At 39.5% G+C, this 25,400-nt stretch overlaps 1 protein-coding gene across 2 annotated transcripts in view; it reads right to left on the reverse strand.

Moving 5' to 3' along the window:
• VWF (von Willebrand factor) overlaps positions 1-25,400 on the reverse strand; it is a 186,831-nt gene that overhangs the window by 42,639 nt on the left and 118,792 nt on the right. For both annotated transcript variants that reach the window (XM_050747383.1, XM_050747385.1), the window contains exons 29-38: positions 25,068-25,184; positions 24,830-24,970; positions 24,403-24,546; positions 21,895-22,059; positions 20,370-20,413; positions 19,899-20,076; positions 4,790-5,010; positions 3,217-3,409; positions 2,666-3,007; positions 653-852 (exon numbers count right to left, since the gene is read on the reverse strand). In XM_050747383.1, coding sequence (XP_050603340.1) covers positions 653-852; positions 2,666-3,007; positions 3,217-3,409; positions 4,790-5,010; positions 19,899-20,076; positions 20,370-20,413; positions 21,895-22,059; positions 24,403-24,546; positions 24,830-24,970; positions 25,068-25,184 — 1,745 coding nt within the window. The remainder of the gene's footprint in view (positions 1-652; positions 853-2,665; positions 3,008-3,216; positions 3,410-4,789; positions 5,011-19,898; positions 20,077-20,369; positions 20,414-21,894; positions 22,060-24,402; positions 24,547-24,829; positions 24,971-25,067; positions 25,185-25,400) is intronic.

The following is a 25,400-nucleotide window of genomic DNA, read 5'->3' on the forward strand; positions in this document are numbered from 1 at the left end:
TTTGTATTTATGAGTGATAGAGGACACACTAGTGTATTCTGTGGAATCCCAGTCCCAAGGGATTCTCTCACACACACACGCTCCATGATCAAGTTTGAGAAACAAAAATTCTCTTAAATATCTGCAAGGTACAGTAGTACACTAAAAACTCTAGAGTTCTGCAATAAAGAAACCTGTTTAACTATGATTAGTGTTCTTTAAACTCACTTGACCACAAGTAACTGTTAATACAACCTTTGAAAAACACTGAAATAATGAACATACTGTGTTTAGCACAATCAAGGTATACAATCTCTCTTAACAATAGCAGACATTATCACACAAAATATTCTTTTCCCTTTCCCTCCTGGGTTCCTATATCATTTTGCTTAAATGACTACAATAATAAAGACAATAGTAATCACAGTAACAGTAATAACGTGGTAACAACACTTGGATGTTTAATCTCTCAGATAACACATGACAGATACAGGATTTGAACCAAGAGCTATCTGAATGCAGAGCCATTACACAATACTGCCTGTCCCTAATGATCCCCGTAAGAGTCAACCCTGCTGCCACAGTTGGAAGAGGCCAATCATTGGCGAACACTTCTCCCTTTTGACCCAAGAGGGAAGCAGCCCCGTGGGAGGTGAAAGGCCCAGGCTCCTACCTGGTGCTGGACTCCATCCTCACCAATGCACTGAGTGCAGGCCTCTTCAGGGACACAGCTGCCTTCCAACATGACTTTATTCGGAGGACAGAAACAGCCTTCCGAGGGATGGTCCCCACAGGAGCTCACGTTGCCATTGCAGTGCCGGGGACAGCCACGCTCACAGGGGTTGTAGACCAGGGATGGTGGGCATGACATAGCTGTAGACAGAGGAGGAGAGGTCACTCACAAAGGCCCTCACCAGCCAGAGTGAAACGGGCACAGCTGATTCAACATGGTTAATCATCAAACTTGCCAGGGCAGAGATGGCTATTTTCCACCAATCTTCATCCTCCCCATCTTCCATAGAAACAGAACTTTAGGCTGGGCATATGACCACCAGAATGAGGACTGTATTTCCCAACCTTTCTTGCAGCTAAGTGCAGTCATGTGACTAGTTCTGACCAATGAACTGTAAGTAAAGTATAGTATCCCATGGCAGCCTCCAGGAGTCCATTTTAAAAGACAGCTATGCATGCTCCTTGCCCCTCTTCCCTCCTTCCCTCAGCTTCCTGCTTGGAGCATGAATGTCCATCTTAGACCATGAAGAAAAAGACCACACCCAACTAAGGGCAGAGCAAAGAGCTAGAATCCAGTTTGAGGCCCAGAATTAGCTGGAACCACCGCCTCTGATCAGCTATACGACAGAAAATTTTAATTCTCTGCTACTTGCAGCCAAATCTAGTCCTACCAAATGATGCGAACTTGTATGGTTTTGTGGTCCTTTTTTGAATACAGATATATTTTACGCTTTAAAAGCATCTGTAAATTAGGAATCCACATCTATAAAGAACGGCCTTGGGAAAGAAGCTACAAGGTGATTTCACTTCCCTCGTTCTGATTTGCTCAACAACTTCCTCACATTCTCAAGGCACCAAAGGCAGGCAGGAGATGGAGGAAGTTTCCAAGGATTTGGAGCACCAAAGATTTCCCTCTGTGTGCACAGTAAATAACCAGGAGGTACACAAAGAAATCAGTATGCAGAGAAAGTGCTTCCAGTAACTTAGAAACTAACATTTGCCGCTTGATTTGTAGGCTGATTGGGAGGAGGCAGTATCATCCACATGGCCTCAGAAAATCAGAACCCAAAGGAACCTACAGGTTATCTAAGCCAACTATCTCATTCTACGATGCAGACACTGAGGTCCAGAAAGACTAAGAGAACAGTCCATCCACCAGCTGAGCTGGGACTAGGATGCCCAAGTCCTCCAGACCCAGCTCAGAGCTGCTGACAGTTCTATGATGATAAACTCTGAGGCTCCAACATGCATGTACATATTGATTTCCCTCAAAAAAAAAAAAAAAAAAAGGCGACGATTATATTTGACAACTGAGGATTTCAAGTTCAGTATTCTTTTCACTCCAGCACCCCGAGGGGACAGGAGCCATATCTGATTCACTTCAGTTTCCCCTACACTTTAAATAAATGCCAAGTCCAGGCAGGGGAGCTGACTTTGGGGAGGGGCTATCTGCACTAGCAATCCTGCAGTGTTTATAATTAAGGAGATTCTTGGCAACCAAATGATTCTACTCACACTTCAAAATCCTGCTCAGGCATGGACTACATTGTAAGCTTGGTGGAACTTCAAATTCAATGTGACTGGCTACACAGCGCTTTACAGATGCCTATGTGTGTCTAGCACATTGAAATTGCATTTGTCTCAACTGTAGAAATACTAATGGAAAGGATCATGCATTAATTTACATAAAAATTCTACATGCAGAGTGTGTATGTGTGTGTATATATATACATATATACACCTATACATACACATATATATACATATACATATACACACACACACACACATATATATCTCTTCTATCTTACTTAATCCTAACTGGAATCCCAGGTCATACAAAATACAGGGATTTTCACCCTTATTAGCCAGATAAAGAATGTGGGGCACAGAGAGGCTGAGCAAGCCCAGTTAGTTGGTCTCCAGGATTTTTAGAGGTAACTTGGAGACTCACCACAGAAATCAGGTGTCCTCCAGTCAACGCAGACCCCATTGGTCCGACAGAGGTGGGCATAAGAGGCGATCACCTCACACACTTGCTCCCGGTGGCAACTGTCCTGCTGGCAGATGGCATAGAATGTGGCTGGAGCCAGGACCTTGTGGCATTCAGCAAACAGTGCTGAGAGGAGCACCTGGCACTGGGAGCTGTTGGGGACAAGACACTGCTCTTCCAGAATGGGCTGGCATGTCTGCCCTGGCCGCTGCACAGTCCATTCCTGAACAAGTGTTTTCCAGTCTGTGGTGACTGTACCATCCCTCAGCATGAAGTCATTGGCTCCATTCTCATCACAGATCCCTAGAGAAACAAACAAGAAGAAAAGATAAACTGAGAGGTCCTAGGTACAAAAACACTGATGCCAGAGACGGGCCATTCTTCATCCTCCCCAGAATCTGACCCTTGCTACTAGACCCTGAAATATCAGCATCCAAGAGCCTCAGAGTAGAGCAAGTAAGGTTTATAAATGTATAGCAGGAGGAAAAGAGGAGTTGAGAAAATGTTCTTACCACAGAGACCATACGTCTTTGAAGCAAAAGTCTTGGGGCTGAGTTGCAGTTGGAACTCATTGTTTTGTGGAGTGAATGTGAAGATGTGGCCAAGATGGTTGAATCTGACCTCATGCATGATGGCACCATAAACGTTGACTTCCATGTTCCCACCCACGTAAGGAACAGAGACCAGTCTCCCATTCACTGTCACCTGCACAAAGAAGAAAGAGCTCATTGGTAGTCCCAGCAATGAGGAATCCTAGAACTTCACCCTTGGGTTTTTAGTAAAGTTACTGAGAGTCTCTGCATTCATCACACTCAACCGCAACACTACACACGAACATTGATATCTGTCGGCAGCTCTTCTAAGATAAAGAAGAGCTTGACTAGAAAACAGAGCTTGACTTTGCAGAGCTTGACCAGAAGACAGACTGTTATAATACTGTATGGGTGACCATGCACCAAGAACCTGAAAGCCTAGAGATAGGAACCTTGAGTGGATGTGACTCAAGAGGGAAGGGCAATGCCTTTTAAGACAGGCTGGGAAAGTGGCCTTATTGCTAACTCGTCAGAGCAGTGTCTCCAGGAGCATCCAGCAGCCGTGTCCAACCCTTTGAATGCAAGGACGTTTTTGCTTCTCTGTGGTGGTGGATATCACGAAAAATATGCACAGAACTTTTTTTTAGCTCATCAGCTGTCATTAGTGTTAACGCATTTTATGTGTGGTCCAGGGAAGCCAAAAGGTTGGACACCAGTGTCTTAATGGGACCACTTTAAGTCTTTTTTGTGTGCATGTGTGCCACTAGCAGCTCTTTCTTGGGCAGCCCCCATCATATACACCATATCAAACACATTAAAATGCACTCACATTCCATGATGAATATAATTTTGCTGTAAAATTTTTGGAAGGATTTTTTATCATCTTGATTTTTTAATTTTTGGCTATGAGTTACTCACTTGATATATGACTAGCTAAGATTTTTCTGCAATTATTGTTCAAATTCAGGAATTCTTGCAAAGTGAGAAAATCTAGCCTACAAGTTGTTTTCACACAATGAAATATTTATGATCTCTACACGAACAAGTAAAGAAGTTGGCGTAATGTAACCTTTTGTGAGCATTTAATCAATCATATATATATATCAGTTTTGCCGTTTTCTTTTCAAATTTTGGAGGCCAACACTTTATGTAGGCCTTAAATATTTTCAAAGGACCTAATTTAGCGCCGTAAATGTTTCCCGTTGGAAAGCTTACAGGGTTTAGGCATTGGACTCATAATACCTCCCGGGTAAACAATCCTGATGCCAATTCCAATTCTCTACCAGTGCCAGAAACTGGCACTCAATTCACAATTTTATGCTATCTAAAAGTGATTCCGTCTTGCAAATCTGAGCCCGGAACAACATGAAATCAGGCCAAGACAAGGGGATGGCAATAAACCCCTCTAAGAAAGTTGTGCTCCTCTCCTCTAGTTAAGCAGGAGGCAGAGCTCCTAACAAGAGCACCAACTAAAACCAACTGCCACCTGGTCCATGTGGTTTCCCTGACACTCTATTGCCTTGCCACGGGATCCAGAGAAAGTACTTCTCACCTCCATGTCACTGTGCAGCTCGACAGAGAGGGCAGCATGCTTCACCTCGATGGATTTCATGCAGCCCTGCCTTGCTGCAGGGCTGCAGGCACCATTATGGAGAATCACCTCCAGGTCCTGCTCCTTGTTTTGAAATAGGACATAAGAACAGCTGCCAGTCAGCTTGAAATTCTGCCCATCAAAGGTCACGATGTGCCGAGTGGAGCTGCCTGTGCACACGCCTGGACGGGGAGAAGCAGAGGATGGATGCGACATTATCCAAACCCCCATGCCTACTACATGCAGACAGGCAGGTGTGACCAAGTTGCACACAGATAAATACAGTAGAGACCGGAACAGGCCCTTTGAGGTCATATAGACCAATTTCCTCCTTTTTTACTAATTAGGAAACGGGGGCTCTGAGAGGTAGAGAGGTTTAGGTAAGTAACACTTGGCTATTAAATGTTTTCCTGGAGAATGTTACATAAAATGTGGCAAATTATAGAACCACACTTCTAAAAAATGTAAATGTACAGTGTGAATAATCCGTTCCACAGGGATACCTTGGCCCAGAAAACAAAGTTAAGTTCCAGGGTAACGTGTTATGACTCGTTGAAATTAAGGAAAGCTAAGGAAAGCTAAGCAAACTATGAGCTCATGATCTCATTAAAGAAAATTCACCTAAAGACACGTGTCCTTTCAGCTGCCAAGTGACCAAGGCAATGGTACAAGTGACCATGTTAACTTAATCCCTTAAGAGATTGCACAGGAGAAATATTTCCAGAGCCAAAAAAAAAATGGTTGGGTCTCAATGCTCCCTCATTTGACCCTGAGTCATTCACATAAGTGGCAAATTCTCAAGGTTCCTATTAAAACGTTATGAATACTAATCATTTTGCACCTACCTAAGATGACTTGGTAAAAATCCTCACATTGAAAGCACCACCACCATAAATGATTTGAAAGCTAACCTTGGACCTAAAGTTGGAGATAAGCTTTCCAGACAAACCATGACCACATCTACAACGGCAGGTGAATACATGCCCAAGAGCTGAGACACAGATTCGGTGGAGCAGGGAGGTTCCACTAATGTCCCTCACTCATAACCAAGCCTGAGCCAACCTCTCCTTATGGGGGTGACTGGCAAGCAGCACATCCACTGACAAATGATGGGTCTGGAAGCACCATCAGAGCTAGTTCTACTCAAAATCCCCTATGTCCTTGAGCAGTCAGTCATTTCCAAGTGACAGTACTAAATGCTACTGGCTTACTAATCATCCATGCTGCAAGTGATCCCCAACACGCAGCTGTTGACACTGTCACATCAAGGAGTCAGCCCAACTGCCATAAGGATGAAACAAATCACAAGGCCTTGGTTTTAGCTCACACAAGGCAAGTTAGTGAGAATGGCTCTACCCACCTTAAGATGAACTGTGACTGTGTAATGGGTACTTTACAGCCAGAGAAACTAGGGGCTGGCTTCTGTTTCACTTGCTTGCACTGTGACCTTGGATCAGTTACTTAACTTCACTGATCCTCTCCTAGCTCCTCTACATAATAGGCCTACAATCGATACCTTTTAGTATTATTGTGAGAATTAGTTGCAATATAGATGAAATGCCTACCTAATAGTGCATGACTCACATGTGCATGTTTAACAAACAGATCTCCAAATCTTCACAAATAAGCCACAAAATAAATTCAATAGCATGTAAATTGCTGTGTTGTAGGTATATTAAAACTTTGAGGTCCTTCCATCTCCAGAATACCAAATTACCTCCCAACAAACCATCACATTATACTCCAGTTTAGTGATTAGTTTTAATGAGCCATATATATAAGCACATTCCAATGTTCAGGACATAAAGAAAGTTAGGCCGAACCAATTAAAAATTAATACATTAGAGTTATATGATAAAATGTTAATGCAGTTATAAAATATTATCACAAAGTATATCACTATATATCAGTTATAAAATATTATCACAGAGTAAAGTCTCATGAAATCATTTTATCTCATCTCTCTCCTTTTCTTCAACATCTTCTTGCTCATCTTTCCAAGTGACAATACAAATATTTGTGATTGAATACATTAAAACTTTTGGCTCATTGTCAAAATGTAATGATATCAGATACTAAAGTGAATTGTTAGCAAAATGCACATGTTCAAAAAGACATCCAAGTAGCCAGAGTGGACCCTAATACTCCAGCTATTAATATTGTCAAGTCAAGGAGCCAGCCCCAATGGTCATGAGAATAAAATAAACCACAAGGCAAAGAAATATGTAGGGAGATATACATCCTCTGAACATGATGCAGAACAGTAAGAACAAATTAAATTACTATGAAAAAAAGCATGTCTTCAGCATAACTAGAAAACAAGAAAATACCCAAACTCTATTTATTTATTTATTTGTTTTTTTCTTTCCCCAAGAGGAGTTTCACTGTCACCCAGGCTGGAGTGCAATGGCGCGATCTCAGCTCACTGCAACCTCCACCTCCCCAGGTTCAAGCGATTCTCCCACCTCAGCCTGCCGAGTAGCTGGGATTACAGGCATGCACCCCACGCCTGGCTAACTTTTGTATTTTTAGTAGAGATGGGGTTTCACCATGTTGGCCAGGCTGGTCTCGAACTCATGACCTCATGATCAGCCCGCCTAGGCCTCTCAAAGTGCTGGGATTACAGGTATGAGCCACTGCACCCGGCCAAAAATACTCAGACTTTAAAATAGCTATAAGTAAAGTAAAAGATAAAAAACACCAAATCTCACCCAGCAAAAATCTCTCATGCCCTGTTGGATTGTCCTTGCTCGTGACAAAGGCTAAGGAAAACTGAAAAGAAAAGAGAAGGAGAGAGTGGGCAGCAAGCCTACAATTACTCTATAACCACCACCACCATCAGAAAGAAAAGCCCATCCTAAGGGCAAAAGTATTTTAAAGTATCCTGACAGACCAGAGCAGGTGCTAAAAACACACGTAATACTCAGTGACAATCTGAAAAGCATAGTTTCGAGGGGGCTGGGAGCAAAAAGAAATGGAAAGGTACTTGGAAAGTGACTGGAGACATAAAAATAAAGCCAATGGGAAAGTCAGGGTCCAGAAAAACCTGAAAAATCAGAGGCCACGCAACCCTTCAGTATCCACATGTACGTACACACACACACACCACGAAGGAAATGACTTTTCTATACTGATAGAAGGGAGGGTCATTGAACCAGAAATCTTGTAAAACCCAAAATTCACAAAATGAACAGAAGATTAAGCAAGTACATAAAAGTTTCTTTAACAGATCAGAAAATGAGAACCAACACTCCCCATCTAATGAAAATTTCACAAAAAGGAGAAAACAAAAAGCAAAATGCTATGACATAGAAAAAACCTATGAGACAATACTCAAACTAAATTAAATACACTCGAACATCTAAAAAAATGAAAACCACCTTGAATCAGAATTTCAAAAACTAAGAAGAGAAATGAACAAAGACAAGAATAAATAAAAATAGAACTTAGTGAACTTGGTGGGGTGGGTAATAAAAGTGCAAAGTCAACTTTGAAATAAAGACTAAATTATAAGGACGCAAGGAAGATGACATCAAAATAAAAATTTAATAAACAGCATCAGAGAAAAGCAAAAAAAAAATCAAGGAATGAAAATGAGTTAATGAAGGAAGTATAAAGGTCAAAGAGACACTAATGAAAATGTAAGACAGGAGGAAAAATGGAGTCTTAGAAAACAAAACAACGAAACAGAACTAACGCTTAAAGAATATAACTCATGAAAACATTCTGGAAATCAAAAAAGAACAAAATCTATGTATGGGAGTCATGAGCCAGATGTCTGGGAAAAGCAACCCAAAACAGTCAACTCTGAGACATATTACAGGACACTATCAGACTTCAAACATAAAGAAAAAATTTTCCAGGCCTTCAGGCAAAAAGATCAAATTTACAAGGACAAAAGAATTATATTGGTATCAGAATTTTTCAAAAAGCAATATGCAAAGCAAGGCAACAATGGAGCAGCATTTTTCAGAAATTTAGTGAAAGAAAGTGTGAATCAAGAATTCTGTATTTAGCTAAGGTGCCTTCTAGCATCAGTACTATAGAAAAACAGTCTTAAATACATAGGAATTAATGGAATTCTGTACCCATAAGCCCTTCTTAAGAAATCTACTAGAGGGCCGGGTGCAGTGGCTCATGCCTGTAATTCCAGCACTTTGGGAGGCCGAGGCGGGCAGATCACAAGGTCAGGAGATGGAGACCATCCTGGCTAACATGGTGAAACTCCGTTTCTACTAAAAAAAAAAAAAAAATACAAAAAATTAACTGGCTGTGGTGGCAGGCACCCGTAGTCACAGCTATTCAGGAGGCTGAGGCAGGAGAATGGCGTGAACCGGGGAGGTGGAGCTTGCAGTGAGCAGAGATCGTACCACTGCACTCCAACCTGGGCGACAGAGCGAGACTCTGTCTCAAAAAAAAGAAAAAAGAAAAAAGAAATCTACTAGAGAATGTTTCCTCCAACTAAGAGATGACTAGGAAATGTTATCAAAACAACTAAAGTGAGCATTTTTATTTATATAGTCATAGATCTAAAACTAAAAAAAAAGGAAGAATGGAAGACTAATGTGCAAATGTTATATGCTGTGACAAAGTAGAAATAATGGAACTCGACAATGGGAGGAGAGGGGAGGGAATAAGAAAACTTAGAACAACCTCATTGATTGTTGTATAGCCGTAGGGAGAAGTTAAAGAATGCTATTAAAAACAGGCAAACTGATAAATGAATGATTAGATTTAAAAATATGGGCCTGAAGGCATTTTAGAAAGGTATAACTTCCTAGGTAATGACAGGAACAAAAGCATAAACCTTCCTAGACACCAAATACTTGACATATCACATTTATAAATGAAAAAATAAACAATTATAAAATATGATGATGAAGGAAGATCAAACACAAGATGGCAATAAGTGAGAATGGGCTTAACCTGTCTACTAAAATGAAAAGGTTTTCAAATTCAGCTCAAACGCAAGACCCAACTATATGCTATATAACTAAAATTCAGAAAGGCTAAAGGGACAAAGGATATCAAACAGTAAGAAAACAGGGATGTAGATTGTGATATCAGACAAAGTAAAATTCTAGCCAAAAAAAAGCTTAAATGTGACTAATAAGAGCATTCTGAACAGTGTAATTCACAATGAAGCCATAACAGCTGTGAATATCTATGCACCAGATAACACAGCAACCATCTTCACAGAGCAAAAACTATAGGAGAAGCAAGGAGACATTGGTAGACAAACTAGTAACAGGATACTTTTACACATCCCTTTCAGAACCAGATAGATAAAATGAGGAAAAGGTAAGTAAGACTATAAAAGACATAAACATTAAAATCAAAATATATAGCTCTCATGGAGCGGGGGCAGGAAGAGAGCAAGGGATCTCAAATTCTACACCCTGATAATAGAGAATACACTTCACAAAAATTGATCATGTATTGGATCACAAAGAAAATAACAGTAACTTCCACAAAGTAGAACTATTACAAATACTCTTGTCAGAGTATAGTAAGATTAAAAACTTTTTAACTATTGTTTAAAAAGATCTTTACACTTGGAAATTTTTTTAATTTATGATATAAATCCTGGGTAAAGGGGGCAATAAAAACCAATAGTACAGAATTTTTTTAAAAAATAATAATAAATATACTACATATCAGACTCATTGGGATACATACAAAGTGGTCCTAGGAAAATTTCTAACAGTAAACATTCCTGTCAATAAAAATAAAAAAAACGAATGAAATTCCCAGTTCCAATTAAATAGAAAAGCACAAAAGGTAAAGTAAAAAAAATTCAAGGAAAGAAACCATAAAACAGCAAGGATAAAAGCAGAAATCAATTAAGGTAGAGAATATAAAAACAATAAACATAATTAATAAATTGAAATCGATTTTTTAAAAAATCCAGAAAGACAAATCAAGAGTTAATTTGATTAAGAAAAAAATAGACATGTATACAGATTAAGAAATGACAAAGGAAAATCATTAACAGAATTTTTATTATAAAAGCTTACTGTGAAAATTTTACTTGTACCCTAGAATATATACAAACAAAAAATAAATAAAATTTTAATTTAAAAAGACTACTTTGCAGACCTCTAATGTGAAAATCTAGATGAAACGGATAAATTTCTAGGAAAATGAAGATTAAAAAAATTAATTCCTGTAGATAAAAGACAAATCTTAAGCATACCAATTTACATGGAAGAATTAGAGTAAGTTAGTAGGAATTAAATAAAGTTACTCCACCAAAAGAAATAAAAAACAAAATACCAACCCCAAATGATTTCACAAGGAAATTTTCCTAAACTTCCAAAGACCTGATAGTCCCGATGCTCCATAAATTGTTCCACAGTACTGAAAATGAGAGAAAACGTCTTAAAGCTATTAATGAAACCAGTTTTAACACCAATATCTAAACCAGATCAAGACAGTATTCCCCTCGCCACAAAAAAAAAAAAAAACAGGGTGGGAGACAGGAGGAAGATGGTGAAATAAGAAGCACCAAAAATCTGTCTCCGCACCTAGACAACAATAGCATTGGCAGAATCTGTCTCATGTAGTAAATCAACAGAGACTATCCCTGAGAAAGACCAGATGGTAGACTTACTAAAGAAAGACTTCAAAACAACTGTCTTAAAAATTATCAAAGAGCTAAAAGAAGATGTAGACAAGATCAAGAAAATGATGTATGAACAGAATGGAAATTTCAATAAAGAAATTGAAATCATAAAAAGGAACCAAAAAAGTTCTGGATATTATTGTAATCTTAGTTTGTGACACCACTTTTTGTTTTCTACATGATTTAAGAGACTAATGCATTAAAATATATATATGTCTATGTTTTTGAACACACAATATATAAAGATGTGATTTTACGACATCAATAACTGAAAGTGTGTGGGGATACAGCTGCATAAAAGCAGAGTTTTGTCTGTTACCAAAGTTGAGCTGGTATATATTCAAAGTACAGCGTAATAACTTTAGGATGTTAAATGTAATCCCCATGGTAACCATAAAGAAAACAGCTATAGAATATACAGAAAAGGGAGTTAAAATGTTTCACTACAAAAAAAAAAATCAACCAAACACAAAGGATGACAACATGGATGAACCTTGAAGACATTATGTTAAGCAGAATAAGCCAGTCCCAATAGGAAAAATGTAATTCCACTCAAAAGAGGTGCTTAGAGTAGTCTCATTCACAGAGACAGAAAGCAAAACGGTGGTTGCCAGAGGCTGGAGGAAGAGGGAGATGGGGTACCACCGTCTAATGAATAAAGCATTTCAGTTTTACAAGATGAAAAAAGTTCTGGCAATGGATGGTGGTGATGTTTGCATCACAATGTGGATTTTCTTAATGTCACTGGATATATTCTTAAAAATAGTTAAAAGGATAAATTTTATGTTATATGTATAATAGTTTTAAAATTAGACCAAAAATACTTATGTCAAAACCAATGTACTAAATAAAATATTACTAAACAGAATTCAGCACATTAGGAAATTCCTTCAAATAATATACCCTATCAATATATTTAAAGAAAAAAAAACAAGCGATTATCTCCACAGATGCTGAAAAAGCCTTCACCAATACCAAAATTCCACAATCACTCTTGACAAAAAAAAACACTCAAAAATAAGAATCAAGGGATATTTTCTTAATATGATAAAATATATGATGAGTGTGCACGTATGCGTGTGTGCGCACGCAAGATACTCCACTGCTATTCAACATTGTACTAAAGTTTATTAATGGAATTAATCAAGAGAAATTAATTGGAGGCACAAAAATTGACACAGAAGAAAAACAATTCTATTTGCAAATTACACACCATCATACCCAGAAAACCCTAGAGAATTCATGATAAAACTCAATAATAAAAGAATTCAGTAAAGCTATAGGATATGGAATTAGCATATATAGATATATGTGTTATATATACATATAGCTATATATCAATACCCTTTATATACACAAACAATAAGTAGTTAAATAATATAATGGAGAAGAAAAAAGTCTCACAATAGCAACAAAGAAGATTCAATATTTGGAATAAACTTAGCAAGAAATATGCAAAACCCAAGTGAGTAAACCTTAAAACACTTCTAGAAGACAGACAAATCAGCTTGAATAAGTGGACATACTTGTTCTCAGATAGGATGATTTAACATCATAAAAATGCCAGTTCTCCCAAAGTTAATGTATAAATTTAATGTAATTCCAATAAAAATACCAACAAACTTTTTATGGAGGTAAAAAAAAGCTGACACTAAAGTCCATATGGAAAAAACAAACATTAAAAAATTGCCAGGAAAACACTTCAGAATAAAACTTGTAGAGGTACTAAGTCCTACCAGACAATAAAACATACTATAAAGCCTTCAATGACAAAATATTAGAGGTATTTCCTCTAAGACAGTGTGGTAATTAAGACAAAATGTGGTTTTGGTATATGAATAGCTTACAACAACTGGAATCAGAAAATAAGTTCAGAAAAAAGCCCATACAAATATGAAAATTTGTTTTATGATTATTATCTCACATCACTAGGGGCAAATATTGACATGTTAATAAATAGTACTGCAACCTATATTACAGACAATGAGCTAATAATTCCAATATTTAAAATAAAGGATAAAGATTAAAACCCAATGGAAAGTAGAAATAATGAACAAATTTAGGGAAGAAAATAGACATCCAGCTTCAAGAAGCCCAAAAGACTCCAACTAGAACTAATTTAAAGAAGTCCACTACAAGATATAATCAATTTGTCAAAAGTCAAAGACAGAAACAGAATTTTGAAAGCAGCAAGAGAAAAGCAACTTTTCATATAAAAGGAGGCCACGATGAGACTATTAACAAATTTCTCAGCAGAAAGCTTGTGGGCCAGAAGGGAGATGGATGATCGATTCAAAAGAAAACAATGGGCAGCCAAGAATACTCTCTCTAGCAAAACAGTCTTTCAAAACTGGAGGGGAAATAAAGACTTTCTCATGTGAACAAAAGCTGGAAGAGTTCATCACCACCATACCTGCCTTATAAGAAATGCTAAAGGGAGGTCCATCATATTGAAATAAAAGAATGCTAGGCAGCAACATGAAAACATGAAAGGTAAAATTCCTTGTAAAGGTAAATATACAAACAAATATAGAATATTTTAATACTATCATGACAATGTGTAAATCTTTGAATTCTGGTATAGAACTTAAAAGACAAAGTTATAAAAATAACTATCATTATAAAAATCAATGAATACACATTAAAAAATGCAATGTGTAACATCAACAACATAAAGTGGAGGAGAGGGAGTAAAAGAGTAGAGTTTTTGTGTGCAATTGAAATTAAGTTGTTATAAACTTAGAATAGACTGTCATAAGTATAGGCTGTTTTATGTAAGCTTCATGGTGAACACAAAGAAAATATCTATAGAAGATACATGAAAGGAAATGAGAAAGGAATCAAATCTCATCATTACCCCCCAAAAAATCAATGAAACCCAAAGAAGGGCAGTAAGAGTAGAAAAGAGGGACCAAAAAAGCTACAAGACAGCCTGAAAATAAACAACAAAATGGCAACAGTAAGTCCTTCCCTATCGGTAGTTACTTTAAGTATAAATAGAATAAACTTTCCAATCAAAAGCCATGAAGTGGCTGAAATGAATTTTTAAAAATAAAACAAAACAGTCAGGTGTGGTGGCTCACGTCTGTAATCCCAGCACTTTGGGAGGCTAAGGCAGGCAGATGATGAGATCAGGAGATCGAGACCATCCTGGCTAACATGGTGAAACCCTGTCTCTATTAAAAATACAAAAAATTAGCCAGGTGTGGTGGCACGTGCTTGTAGTTCCAGCTACTCAGGAGGCTGAGGCAGGAGAATCACTTGAACCCGGGAGGCAGAGGTTGCAGTGAGCCGAGATCACACCACTGCACTCCAGCCTAGGCAACAGAGCAAGATTCCATTTAAATAAATTAAATAAATTAAATCAATCAATCAATCAATGTAAAACAAGATCCAACCATATGCTGTCTACGAGAGAAACTCACTTTGGATTTAAGGATGCACACAGGTTGAAAGTGAGAAGATGGAAAAAGATATTTCATGCCAATGTTAACTAAAAGAGAGCACAGGTAACCATACTTAGACAAATTAGACTTTAACTCAAAGATGGTCACAAGAGACAAACGGACATTATAGTGATAAATGCATCAATTCACCAAGGAGATGTAATAATTATAAATACATTGCACCCAACATTAAAGTACACAAATATAAGAAGCAAATATTGGCAGAACTGAAGATAAAAATAGAACATAATAGTGAGAGATTTTAATATCTCACTTTCAATAATGGATAAAAATCCAGACAGAAGATCAATAAGGAAACAGAGAACTCGAGCAACACTATGGCCCAAGTGGACCTATCAAATACAGAACATTCTACCGAACAACAGGAAAATATACATTCTTCTCAAACACACAGAACAGTCTGCAGAATAGGTCACATGCTAGTCCACAAAACAAATCTTAACAAATTTAAGGAGACTAAAATCATACCAAGTATCTTTTCTGACCACAATAGAATAAGACATGGCTAACAGAAATAATTTCAGAAAGTTCTCAAATATGTGGAAATTAAACAATACTCTTGAACAATCAATGGGTCAAAGGAGAAATCAAAAGAAAAATCAGGGCCGGGCGCGGTGGCTCAAGCCTGTAATCCCAGCACTTTGGGAGGCCGAGACGGGTGGATCACGAGGTCAGGAGATCGAGACCACCCTGGCTAACCCGGTGAAACCCCGTCTCTACTAAAAAAAAAATGCAAAACACTAGCCGGGCGAGGTGGTGGGCGCCTGTAGTCCCAGCTACTCGGGAGGCTGAGGCCAGAGAATGGCATGAACCCAGGAGGCGGAGCTTGCAGTGAGCTGAGATCCAGCCACTGCACTCCAGCCTGGGCAACAGAGCGAGACTCCGTCTCAAAAAAAAAAAAAAAAAAAAAAAAAAAAAAAAAAATCAGAAAATATTCTGAGAAACACAAAACTAAAGTACAACATAGCAAAGCTTATGGGAAACAGCAAAAGCAGTAAAAGGAAAGTTTACAGCAGTAAATGTCTACAGTAAGAAAGATCTCAAACAAAACCTAATTTTACAACATAAGGAACAAGAAAATGAATAAACTAAGCCCTAAGTTAGCAGAAGAAAGGAAATAATAAAGATTTGAGGAAAAATAAATTAACAAACCTTTAGCTAGATTAACCAAGACAAAAAGAGAAGACTCAAATAAATAAAATCTGAAATGGAAGTGGTGATGTTACAATTGATAGCGCAGAAATAAAAAGGGTAGTAAAAGACTACTAAGAACAACTACACATGAACAAACTGGATAACCTAAAGAAATGAATAAATCCCCGAAACATACAACCTACCAAGACTGAATGATGAAGAAATAGAAAATCTGAAAACCCCCACAATTAGTAAGGAGATCAAATTAGTAATCATGTAATCTCCCAACAAAGAAGAGCTCAGATGCTTTCACCAGATAATTCACCAAAGATTTAAAAAAGAATTAATGCCAATCTTTCTCAAACTCTTCCAAAACACTGAAGTGGGAAACCTACTTTATGAAACCAGAATTACCCTGATACCAAAGTCAGACAAAGACTTTACATTAAAAAAAAAAAAAAAAAAAAAGTCAATATTCCTGATGAACATAGATGCAAAAATTCTCAACAAAATGAGAGCAAACTGAATTCAACAGCACAATGAAAGGATCATACACTCTGAGTAGGATTTATCCCTCAGATATGAGAATGACTCAACGTCTAAAAATCAAAAAATGTGATACATAGCATTAACAAAACAAAGGATAAAAATCATACTATCATGTCAATAGATGTAGATAAAGCATCTGTCAAAATTCAAACACCATTTCATGATTAAAACATTCAACAAACTAAGAATAGAAGGAAATTACTTCAACAAAATAAAGGCCGTTTATGAAAATGCCACAGCTAACATCACACTGAATAGTGGAAAACAAAGCTTTTCCTCTAACCAGGAAGAAGGCAAGGAGGCCCACTCTCACCACTTCTATTCAACATAGTATGAGAAGTCTTAGCTAGAGCAATGAATCAAGAAGATATAAAAGTCCCAATCAAAAAAGAAGTAAAATTATCTCTATTTGCAGATAACATGATGTGTAGAAAACTCTAAAGATTTCACCAAAAAATTGTTAGCAAATTCAGCAAAGTTGAAACAAATTCAGTTGCAGAATACAAAATCAACATACAAAACTAGTTGTTTCTATACACTAACAATGACCTGTCCACATGAAAAAGAATGAAATTGGACCCTTATCTTCTATCATACACAAAGTTAACCCAAAACCAAACTTAAACACTGATATGTAAAACTTGAAATTAGAAAACTCCTAAAAGAAAACACAAGAACTTTGCAACATCGGTCTTGGCGACGATTTCTTGGATATCGTTGCCAAAATCAAGACAACAAAAGCAAAAATAGACAAGTGGGACTACATCAAACTAAAAAGCTTCTGTGCAGCCAATCAATCAATCAACCAAATAAAAAGGCAGCCTACAGAATGGAAGAAGAATGGAAGAAAACATTTGCAAACCATACATTTGATAAAGCGTTAATATCCAAAATATATTAGGAACTCACACAACTCAATAGCAAAAAAATAAATAAATAAATGCAAATAACCCAATGTTAAAATGAGCAATGGACTTGAAAAGACATTTCTCCAAAGAAACATCCAAAAAGTCAATTATATGAAAAAAGAATTCAACATTACTGATCATCAGGGAAATGCAAATCAAAACCATAAAGAGGTATCACCTCATACATGTTAGAATGGCCATTACCCACCCACCCCCCCCACACACACACATACACCAAGAAATACCAAGTGTTAACAAGAATGTGGAGAAACTGAAACCCTTGTGCATTGATGGTGAGAATGTAAAGTGGTGTAGCCACTACGGAAAACAGTAAGAAGGTTCCTCAAAAAATTAAAACTAGTATTGGCATATGACCCAGCAATCCCACTTCTGGGTATTCATCCAAAAGCATTGAAATCAGGATCTCAAAAAGAGACCTACACTTCCATGTTCATTGCAACATTATTCACAACAGCCAAGAGGTGGAAATAATCCAAATGCACATCAGTGGACAAATGGATAAAGAAAATGTGGTATATACATGCAATGGAATATTATTCAGTCTTTAGAAAGAAGGAAATCCTTTCATATGCCACAACATAGATGAACTTTGAGGACATTAAGCTAAGTGAAATGAGCCAGTCACAGAAGGATAACTACTGCATGAACCCACTTATAGGAGATATCTAAAATAGTCAAATTCATAGAAGCAAAAAGCAGAATGGTGGTTGCGGGGGTTAGGGGAAGGAGAAAAAGAGAAGTTGCTGTTCAATGGGCATAGTTTCAGTCACACAAAACAAAAACTTTTAGAGATCTTCTGTACAACTTGCAAATAGCTAACAATATTGTATTGTACACTTGCAAATTTATTAAGGGGGTAGATCTTAGGTGTTTTTATCACAAATTTTCTAATGGAAAAATAGGGAAAGGCATGAGCAGAAAATTCACAAAATTAAACCAAAAAATGGCAATTAAACATATGAAAAAATGTTTAACTTAACTCATCATTAGAGAAATGAATTTCAAGTATACTGAGATGCCATTTCTTTCCTGAAAAGTAAGAAATTTGCAAAAACAATAAAATAAAAACTGTAACCACACACTCCCTCAGCAAGGCTGTGGAGAAGCATGCACTCTCACACCTCGCTGATGGAAAAGCAAACAGATGGACATTCCAGTTCTGCACAACCACATCTCACCTGTTAGATGAGAATCTGGGAATATCTAAGGGGAACTTCACACGCATTTATCTTTTGACCCAAAAATCTCATTTCTAGGAATCTACCCTGAAGACACACCTCCAACCATATGAAAATTCGTATGTTCAGGTTTACTCATTGCAGCATTGTTTGTCATTACAAAACGCTGGAAACAGCCTAAATGCACATGCATAGAAGAACAGTTGGGTAACCTGTGGTACGCAATAAAGTATTAGGAAGCTCTCTTTGAAATGACATCGAGTAATTTCCAGGATATGCTTTCAATCAAAACAGGCAAAGCTCTTTGTACAGAGAAAAGCTGACCATACCCTCCTTCCCAGAGGCAGGCAGCCCAAATTGGGACTGGGAGGTGTTTTAACTCTAACCAAATTCAAAGTTTTGATTATTACACAAGAGTGGGTATCTAATTATCAATTGAGACTTTGTCTTATGACTTAAAAGTAACTATAGATTTCTTTATGAATAAACAGAAATAACATAAGGTCTGGTGGAGTTTTCACCTAGACCAAGAGGGAAATTTATCTCCCTAAATAAATTCTACAGGGAGAGTGAGCTATAACATACAGTTTTGATTGCATCCCACCAGTTATGTCTGTTCAGCATAAAGGTTACAATCCACTGCTGAGTCATGGTCACCATAAGCAGTCATTTCTCCCAAACATGAGACAGAAGGCTAACCCAGCCCACGGATGAAATGCTCTCCGCAAGTGTACATGAGATGGATTTTAAATATTTCCTCCTCTTAATCCAGGCCACCTTGGTAATGTACTGTTGCTATAGGTGTGGTTGGAGAGTTTTCTGGGAAGTGTCTCTCTCACTGCTATACTTCCACTGCTACACCCTGAATACATAGATTCCTAAAGGTTGACTTGCCAACAGCCAAGCTGAGCACTGACCTCAGAAAAGCAATTCTTCCTTCTGGTTATGCATATTCTGGGGAAGTGCCTTCCAAAGACAGAGAAAGAGGGCAGTGATCCCTGAGACTGGTTGAAAGCATGTCCAAAGAGCACAGGAGGAAAGGAAGGTGAGTGAAGGTAGCACTATGTATGTGGTGATGAGGGAAAGGGTACTTCTGGGCTGGTTGGTGCTTGCTCTACTTTTCTGCACAGCCAAGCTAAAAGCACTGCCCCTTTGACACTGCCCTAGCTGGAGAAGCAAAGGACTCACAGGGGCAGGTCCAGCGGCAGCCACAGGTCTCTTCCACTTTAACAGGGGACTGACTGTTGGGGCATGAAGGCCTCAGCCCCCGGTCACAGTTGACCCGATGACTCTCCAGTAAGGTCTGGCCATCTGGCTGGCAAGTCACGGTGTGGCACTGGTCTGGCAAGGTCCAGATGTCCCCAGGCTGCAGAAGCAAACAGCAGATTCAGGCAGGGAATAAAGATGAGGTACTCCAACTCTAAGCCTATCTGCCAGATAACTGACTCCTAGAATTGAACACAGGCCTACACAGCAAGGAGGCCTCCTGTACATGAGACGGGAAGAAAAACACAAAATGTACAGATGGACCCTCAAAAACAACATAGTAGTAAGAGGAAGCACTGGACTAAGACCAAAGGAGGAAAAATTAACCAGTGGAAACAAGAGCCCCAAACACATCTCTAATCTTTCTTTCAAAGTCAACAGAAAGGAACTTACCCTCCTCTCATTCCCATCCTCATCCATGCAAATCCTAACAAATCCTGCAACAGACACAAATATGATCTTAGTTCCCATCTTTCACCCAGTAATTCTGAACCATTCACAATGTCTGCTAAAGCAACCTGGTCTAGTTTTTGAAGTCATCTCAACTCTTCTGAAAAGAAGCTGAACAAGGTTAACAGTGGAGACATAGGGACACAAGGCTAAGAGGTGGTCATCCTGTAGTTCTTCAGACATGCTCTGCGGTCATTAATAATTATGCCAATAACAGTGATAACTGGCAATAACTACAGCTTACACTGTCATTATCTTAGTTCACATGTAGATCATGCCAGGGAAGGGGAAGGTGGGGAGACGAAGCAAGATCCTGGAAACCTGAAAGAGATCTACTTGAAGATTCCTACCAAGAGACCTGCCATCTCTCTGTGCAGCTATTAGCTGTTAAGTCAAAATTTGCATAGAGCAAATTTTACCCTTTAAGGGCAAACTTGCATTGACTTATTCCCCTGAAGGACAGTAGCTCTATGCAGGTTCTGACTTACAGCTAGTAACGGGAAAATATACAAACCCAGCCCCAAAAAGCATGTGTGTGTGTGTATATGTGTGTGTGTATATACATACATATATGTGCATATACACATATATAAAAAATGTATATACATACATTTCATAAACATGTAATTCATATACATACGTATACACGTATATATGTATACACATATGTGTGTGTGTGTGTGTATATATATATATATTTTTTTTTTGAGAGAGTCTCACTCTGTCACCCAGGCTGGAGTGCATTGGCACAATGTCAGCTCACTGCAACTTCTGCCTCCTAGGTTCAGGCGATTCTCCTGCCTCAGCCTCCCGAGTAGCTGGGACTACAGGTGTGTGCCACCACACCTGGCTACTTTTTGGATTTTTAGTAGAGATGGCGTTTCAACGTGTTAGCCAAGATGGTCTCTACCTCCTGACCTTATGATCCGCCCACCTCGGCCTCCAAAAGTGCTGGGATTACAGACGTGAGCCACCACGCCTGGCCAAAAGCTTTTTTTTTTAAGTTTCTAACCTGAAATCAACTTAAACTCTGGTACTTTGATATGAGTCGCCACGTTATTGTATTTCTAAAGCCCTTTATACCCATGTTGAGGGTGAGTCTAGGCCCATGGGGAAGAAGACTGTATCTACAGAACGCTGGGGTTCCTTGCTTATGTCTTCTGATTCTTTTGTCCAAGACCCCTCCTACACAAATAAGCTCAGGCTCTCTCTGCCAAGTCCACATGGACAATTAGAGTGGGAACAGGACCATACACAGAAAGCTTTCTGCTGGCCCCATGAGGGTTTGTGGTATAAACCTCCCAGGAGCAGAAACTTAAAAGTCCTGGTCTACATAATTATTTTCATTCAAGGCCAAATCTTACGCATGGGCACCCCCGGGGTCTCTTGAATAGTGCTTTTGTTTCTATGGTGGGTTTGTTTTGGAGCCTTTTTTTGAGAGAAGTAAGAAAGGTATTATAAGACTCACCAGAGCACAGTTTGTGGAGGAACGAATTGCCCAAGGTGACCATGGTAGGGAGGTCTTCGATTCGCTGGAGCTTCACCACGTTAGAGTTACCTGCTGGGCCTGCCAAGATCCTTAGCTGGGCTGCATCGTAGCGATCTCCAATTCCAATAGGGAATACTGTCACTCCTAGAGTTAGCAAAGAGACAGGAAAGGATCTGTGGGCAAGTAGGCTCAAAAAGGACTGGCTTGACGTTATATCCAGCATCTGAACAGAGCCTCATGTTTTCCAGGCTGGTCACATACACCAGCCCTACGAGGAAGATATTCAGTCAACAGATATTAATGAGCTCCTACTCTGTGTCAGGTACTATTGCAAGCAATAGGATACAGCAGCGAACCAAGCATATAAAGTCCCTCCCTGTCCCCCGTCCTCATGGATAGACAGACAACAAACACACAATCAAAGTAAATACATAGAATTTCAGATGTGGATAAATGCTTAGGAAAAAAACAAAATGAGATGAGGAGGATGAGAATGCCCAGGGCTGAGGTGTGGGTGACTGTTGCATACATGGCAGTTGGAGAAGCACTTGGTGAAAAGATGGCATCTGAGCAGAGACCTAATACAAGGATGGAAGGAGCCAAGACGATATCTGAGGGAGGGACATCCCAAGCACAGAGAAGAGTGAGTGCAAACGCCCCAGAGCAGAAGTGTGACTGCATGCTCCTGGGGGCTGGGGAGAGAGGGACAAGCAAGAGAGGGAAAGGGCATGGATCAGGCAATGCTCCATTGGCCATGGTAAGGACTCACTATGTTCTGTGAATGAAACAAAGCCAGCCAAGACGACAGAGCAGAGGCACAGGAGCTGACTTTGATTTTAAAGGGCCACTGCAGCTCCTGTGCTGAGAATGAGCTGCAGGGGACAAAGGTAGAAGGTGGGGTTCCAGTTAAACAGCTATTTCAATAGTCCAGGTGAAAGATGATGGGGACTTGGATTGAGGTGACCCTGGTGGACATGGTGTGGAGTGGTGTAACTCTCAATGTGTTTTGAAGATGGAGCTATAGTTTATTCGTGGCTTGCATGGAGGTATCAGGAAAAAGGAAGAAGAATCAAGGATGCTGAGCTTTTTGAACTGAACAACTGGAAGGCTGGAATTGCCCTTTTCTAAGATGAGAAAGACGGATGTGAAAATCAGGAGTTTAGTTTTGCCTGTTAGAGCATGCAAGCTGAATTGAGGAGATATGAATTTCAAAGAGATGTATAAATATATTTAGACCCATGACACTGAACTAGACCACCAAGGAATTGGTGTATGTAAGAAGAGAAGAGAAAATATCACGGGGCTGAGCCCAGAGAATGTGCATGCTCATTTACACATGAGAAACCGAGGCTTTGGACAGTTAAATGACTTGCTCTGGATCATGTCCACTTCCTCAAGACCACAACTGCTTCCTTTCCCAATGAAAATCTTTCTTTGGATTCTTGATACTAAAGGAGAAAAAAATCTCCATCCTGAAATTCCTCAATTCAGCGCTCCAGAAATTTCTAGGAATTTGCAATGTGCTTCAGGTTGGAGCGGATTTTCTACTAGCAGCTTTTCAGTTATTGTAAGTTTGTTATATTATCCAAATATTTATCCTTTCCCTTTTAGTGTCCTTTACCCTAAAATCATAGATTTCATAAACATGTCACATTCATTCACTCAACAAACATTAAATGGTCACCTATTTTGTGCATCATACACAGATGATACAAAAATAAGCAAGATCTTCCCTTGCCTTCAAAAAACTCCCAGTTTTTTGCAAGGAACAGATACGTTACAAATGATACAATACAATATGATTTGCACATTTTGAGTAGCTCATATGTGACGCAGAGAACAGAGCAAATAACTTTCTCAGGAAGAACATCAGGAAGACAACAGAGAAAAGACAGGGTTCTGACAGCACTCCTAGGCAGGGTTCTGAAAGATTAACTGTTCTCCAGGTGGCATCCTGTTGATATTAAGAACATGATGAGCACATGTTCTCATGGAGCACAAGGCTGGACATGTGGATCCTTTCCTCTCCTACAGCATGATCCTTTGTTTCTCCATCCATTCAACCCTGCCAAGCCCATTAGCCTGGTACCAGGAATGAACTCTAAATACATGAAGTCCCCATTGGTTCTCAAGGCCCCACAATGAATCACTCTGGCCTCAGACATGACATTTTAGTAAAAGACCACGAATCCTCCTTTAGAAAGGAAGGGCGTAGAGGTAGGATCACTCCTGGACACAGGGAAAATGTGGAGAAATTAAAGGTTATAATTAGTCATAAAGATGTAGTATCAACACACACTTATTATTGTTTGGTTTCCAAATCACATTGTGATCGGATAATTTCCTGCTGTTTGATACCAGGACAGAGGTCGGTACTGAGTATATTATCAGCCACAACATCCAAAAGTAACCCCAGCCCACTTTTAATCCTCTATCATTTCTGAAGTCTCGCTCTCCTGAATTGAGGATTGTACACCAGATTCTTACTGTTGGATCTGGCGGCATCAGCTGCTGCATCCACCGCATCCACAGAGACGTCCATGACCAGGATGACCACCGCCTTCGAGGCTCCCGGCCTGGCACCATGCATTTCTGAAGTCAAGTATCGCACAGCAAAGCCCAAAGCATCCCCTGAGGATGGAGAACAGATCACGCCGAGTCAGTACTGGCTGCGGCTGGACACCCTGTCTCACGGAGGATCCTTAAGTTACTCAAAAGCTGAATGATTCAGAGACTCCGAGGAACACCCAGTTGAGATCTGGAAGAGACCTGGAAGAGCATCTAGCCCCTCACTTTCCAGAAGAAGAAACTAAGGCCAAGAAGCAAAGTGACTGGCCGAGGTCACACAGTCATTTATGCCAAAAATTAGAAGCAGAATGGAGGTTCTGCATCCAGCCTGTGGCACCAACGTTACCAATTTGGCTGGGGCCTCCCTCCCGCTGCATGACGTCCACAAGGCTCAGCAAATGGGCTTTCTCCGGGGCCACGTTCCACGGCACATCAATGGTGGTGATGCTTCCATACTGGAGCACTGACACCTGAGTGAGATGAGGCCCTAAACGGAACGAGAAAATGGGGATTATTCTGAATCAACTGGAGTCCCAAAAAGAGCCTCTTCGTCACCGGCTGCTTCAGGTGCCTTGCTCACTCACCTATATTGGCTTTTGAAATGAAAGCCTTGGCAAAACTCTTCATTTCATCAAAATAAGCAGCTGGGAAACTGGAGGAGCCATCTAGGAGAAGGATCACGTCCAGGGGCTGGCTGCAGTCTGCAATGACAACCAGGAAGGTGAGCACACAGGTGCCAGCAAGGACACTGGCCGCCAGGCCTACAACCTGAAATCCAATAGGATCTACAGGGCATGCTGACCACGTGGCACCACCAAGGGCGGGGGAGTGCCTTCATGAGTGCAAGGGCAACGTGGGCCAGGGAGGAGGGGATGGGAGAGATGGAGTTCCTGGGGCCTGACTACCTCAGGATTGGA

The sequence above is a fragment of the Macaca thibetana genome, chromosome 11 (assembly GCF_024542745.1).
Source record: "Macaca thibetana thibetana isolate TM-01 chromosome 11, ASM2454274v1, whole genome shotgun sequence".
Classification (NCBI taxonomy): Eukaryota; Metazoa; Chordata; class Mammalia; order Primates; family Cercopithecidae; genus Macaca; species Macaca thibetana.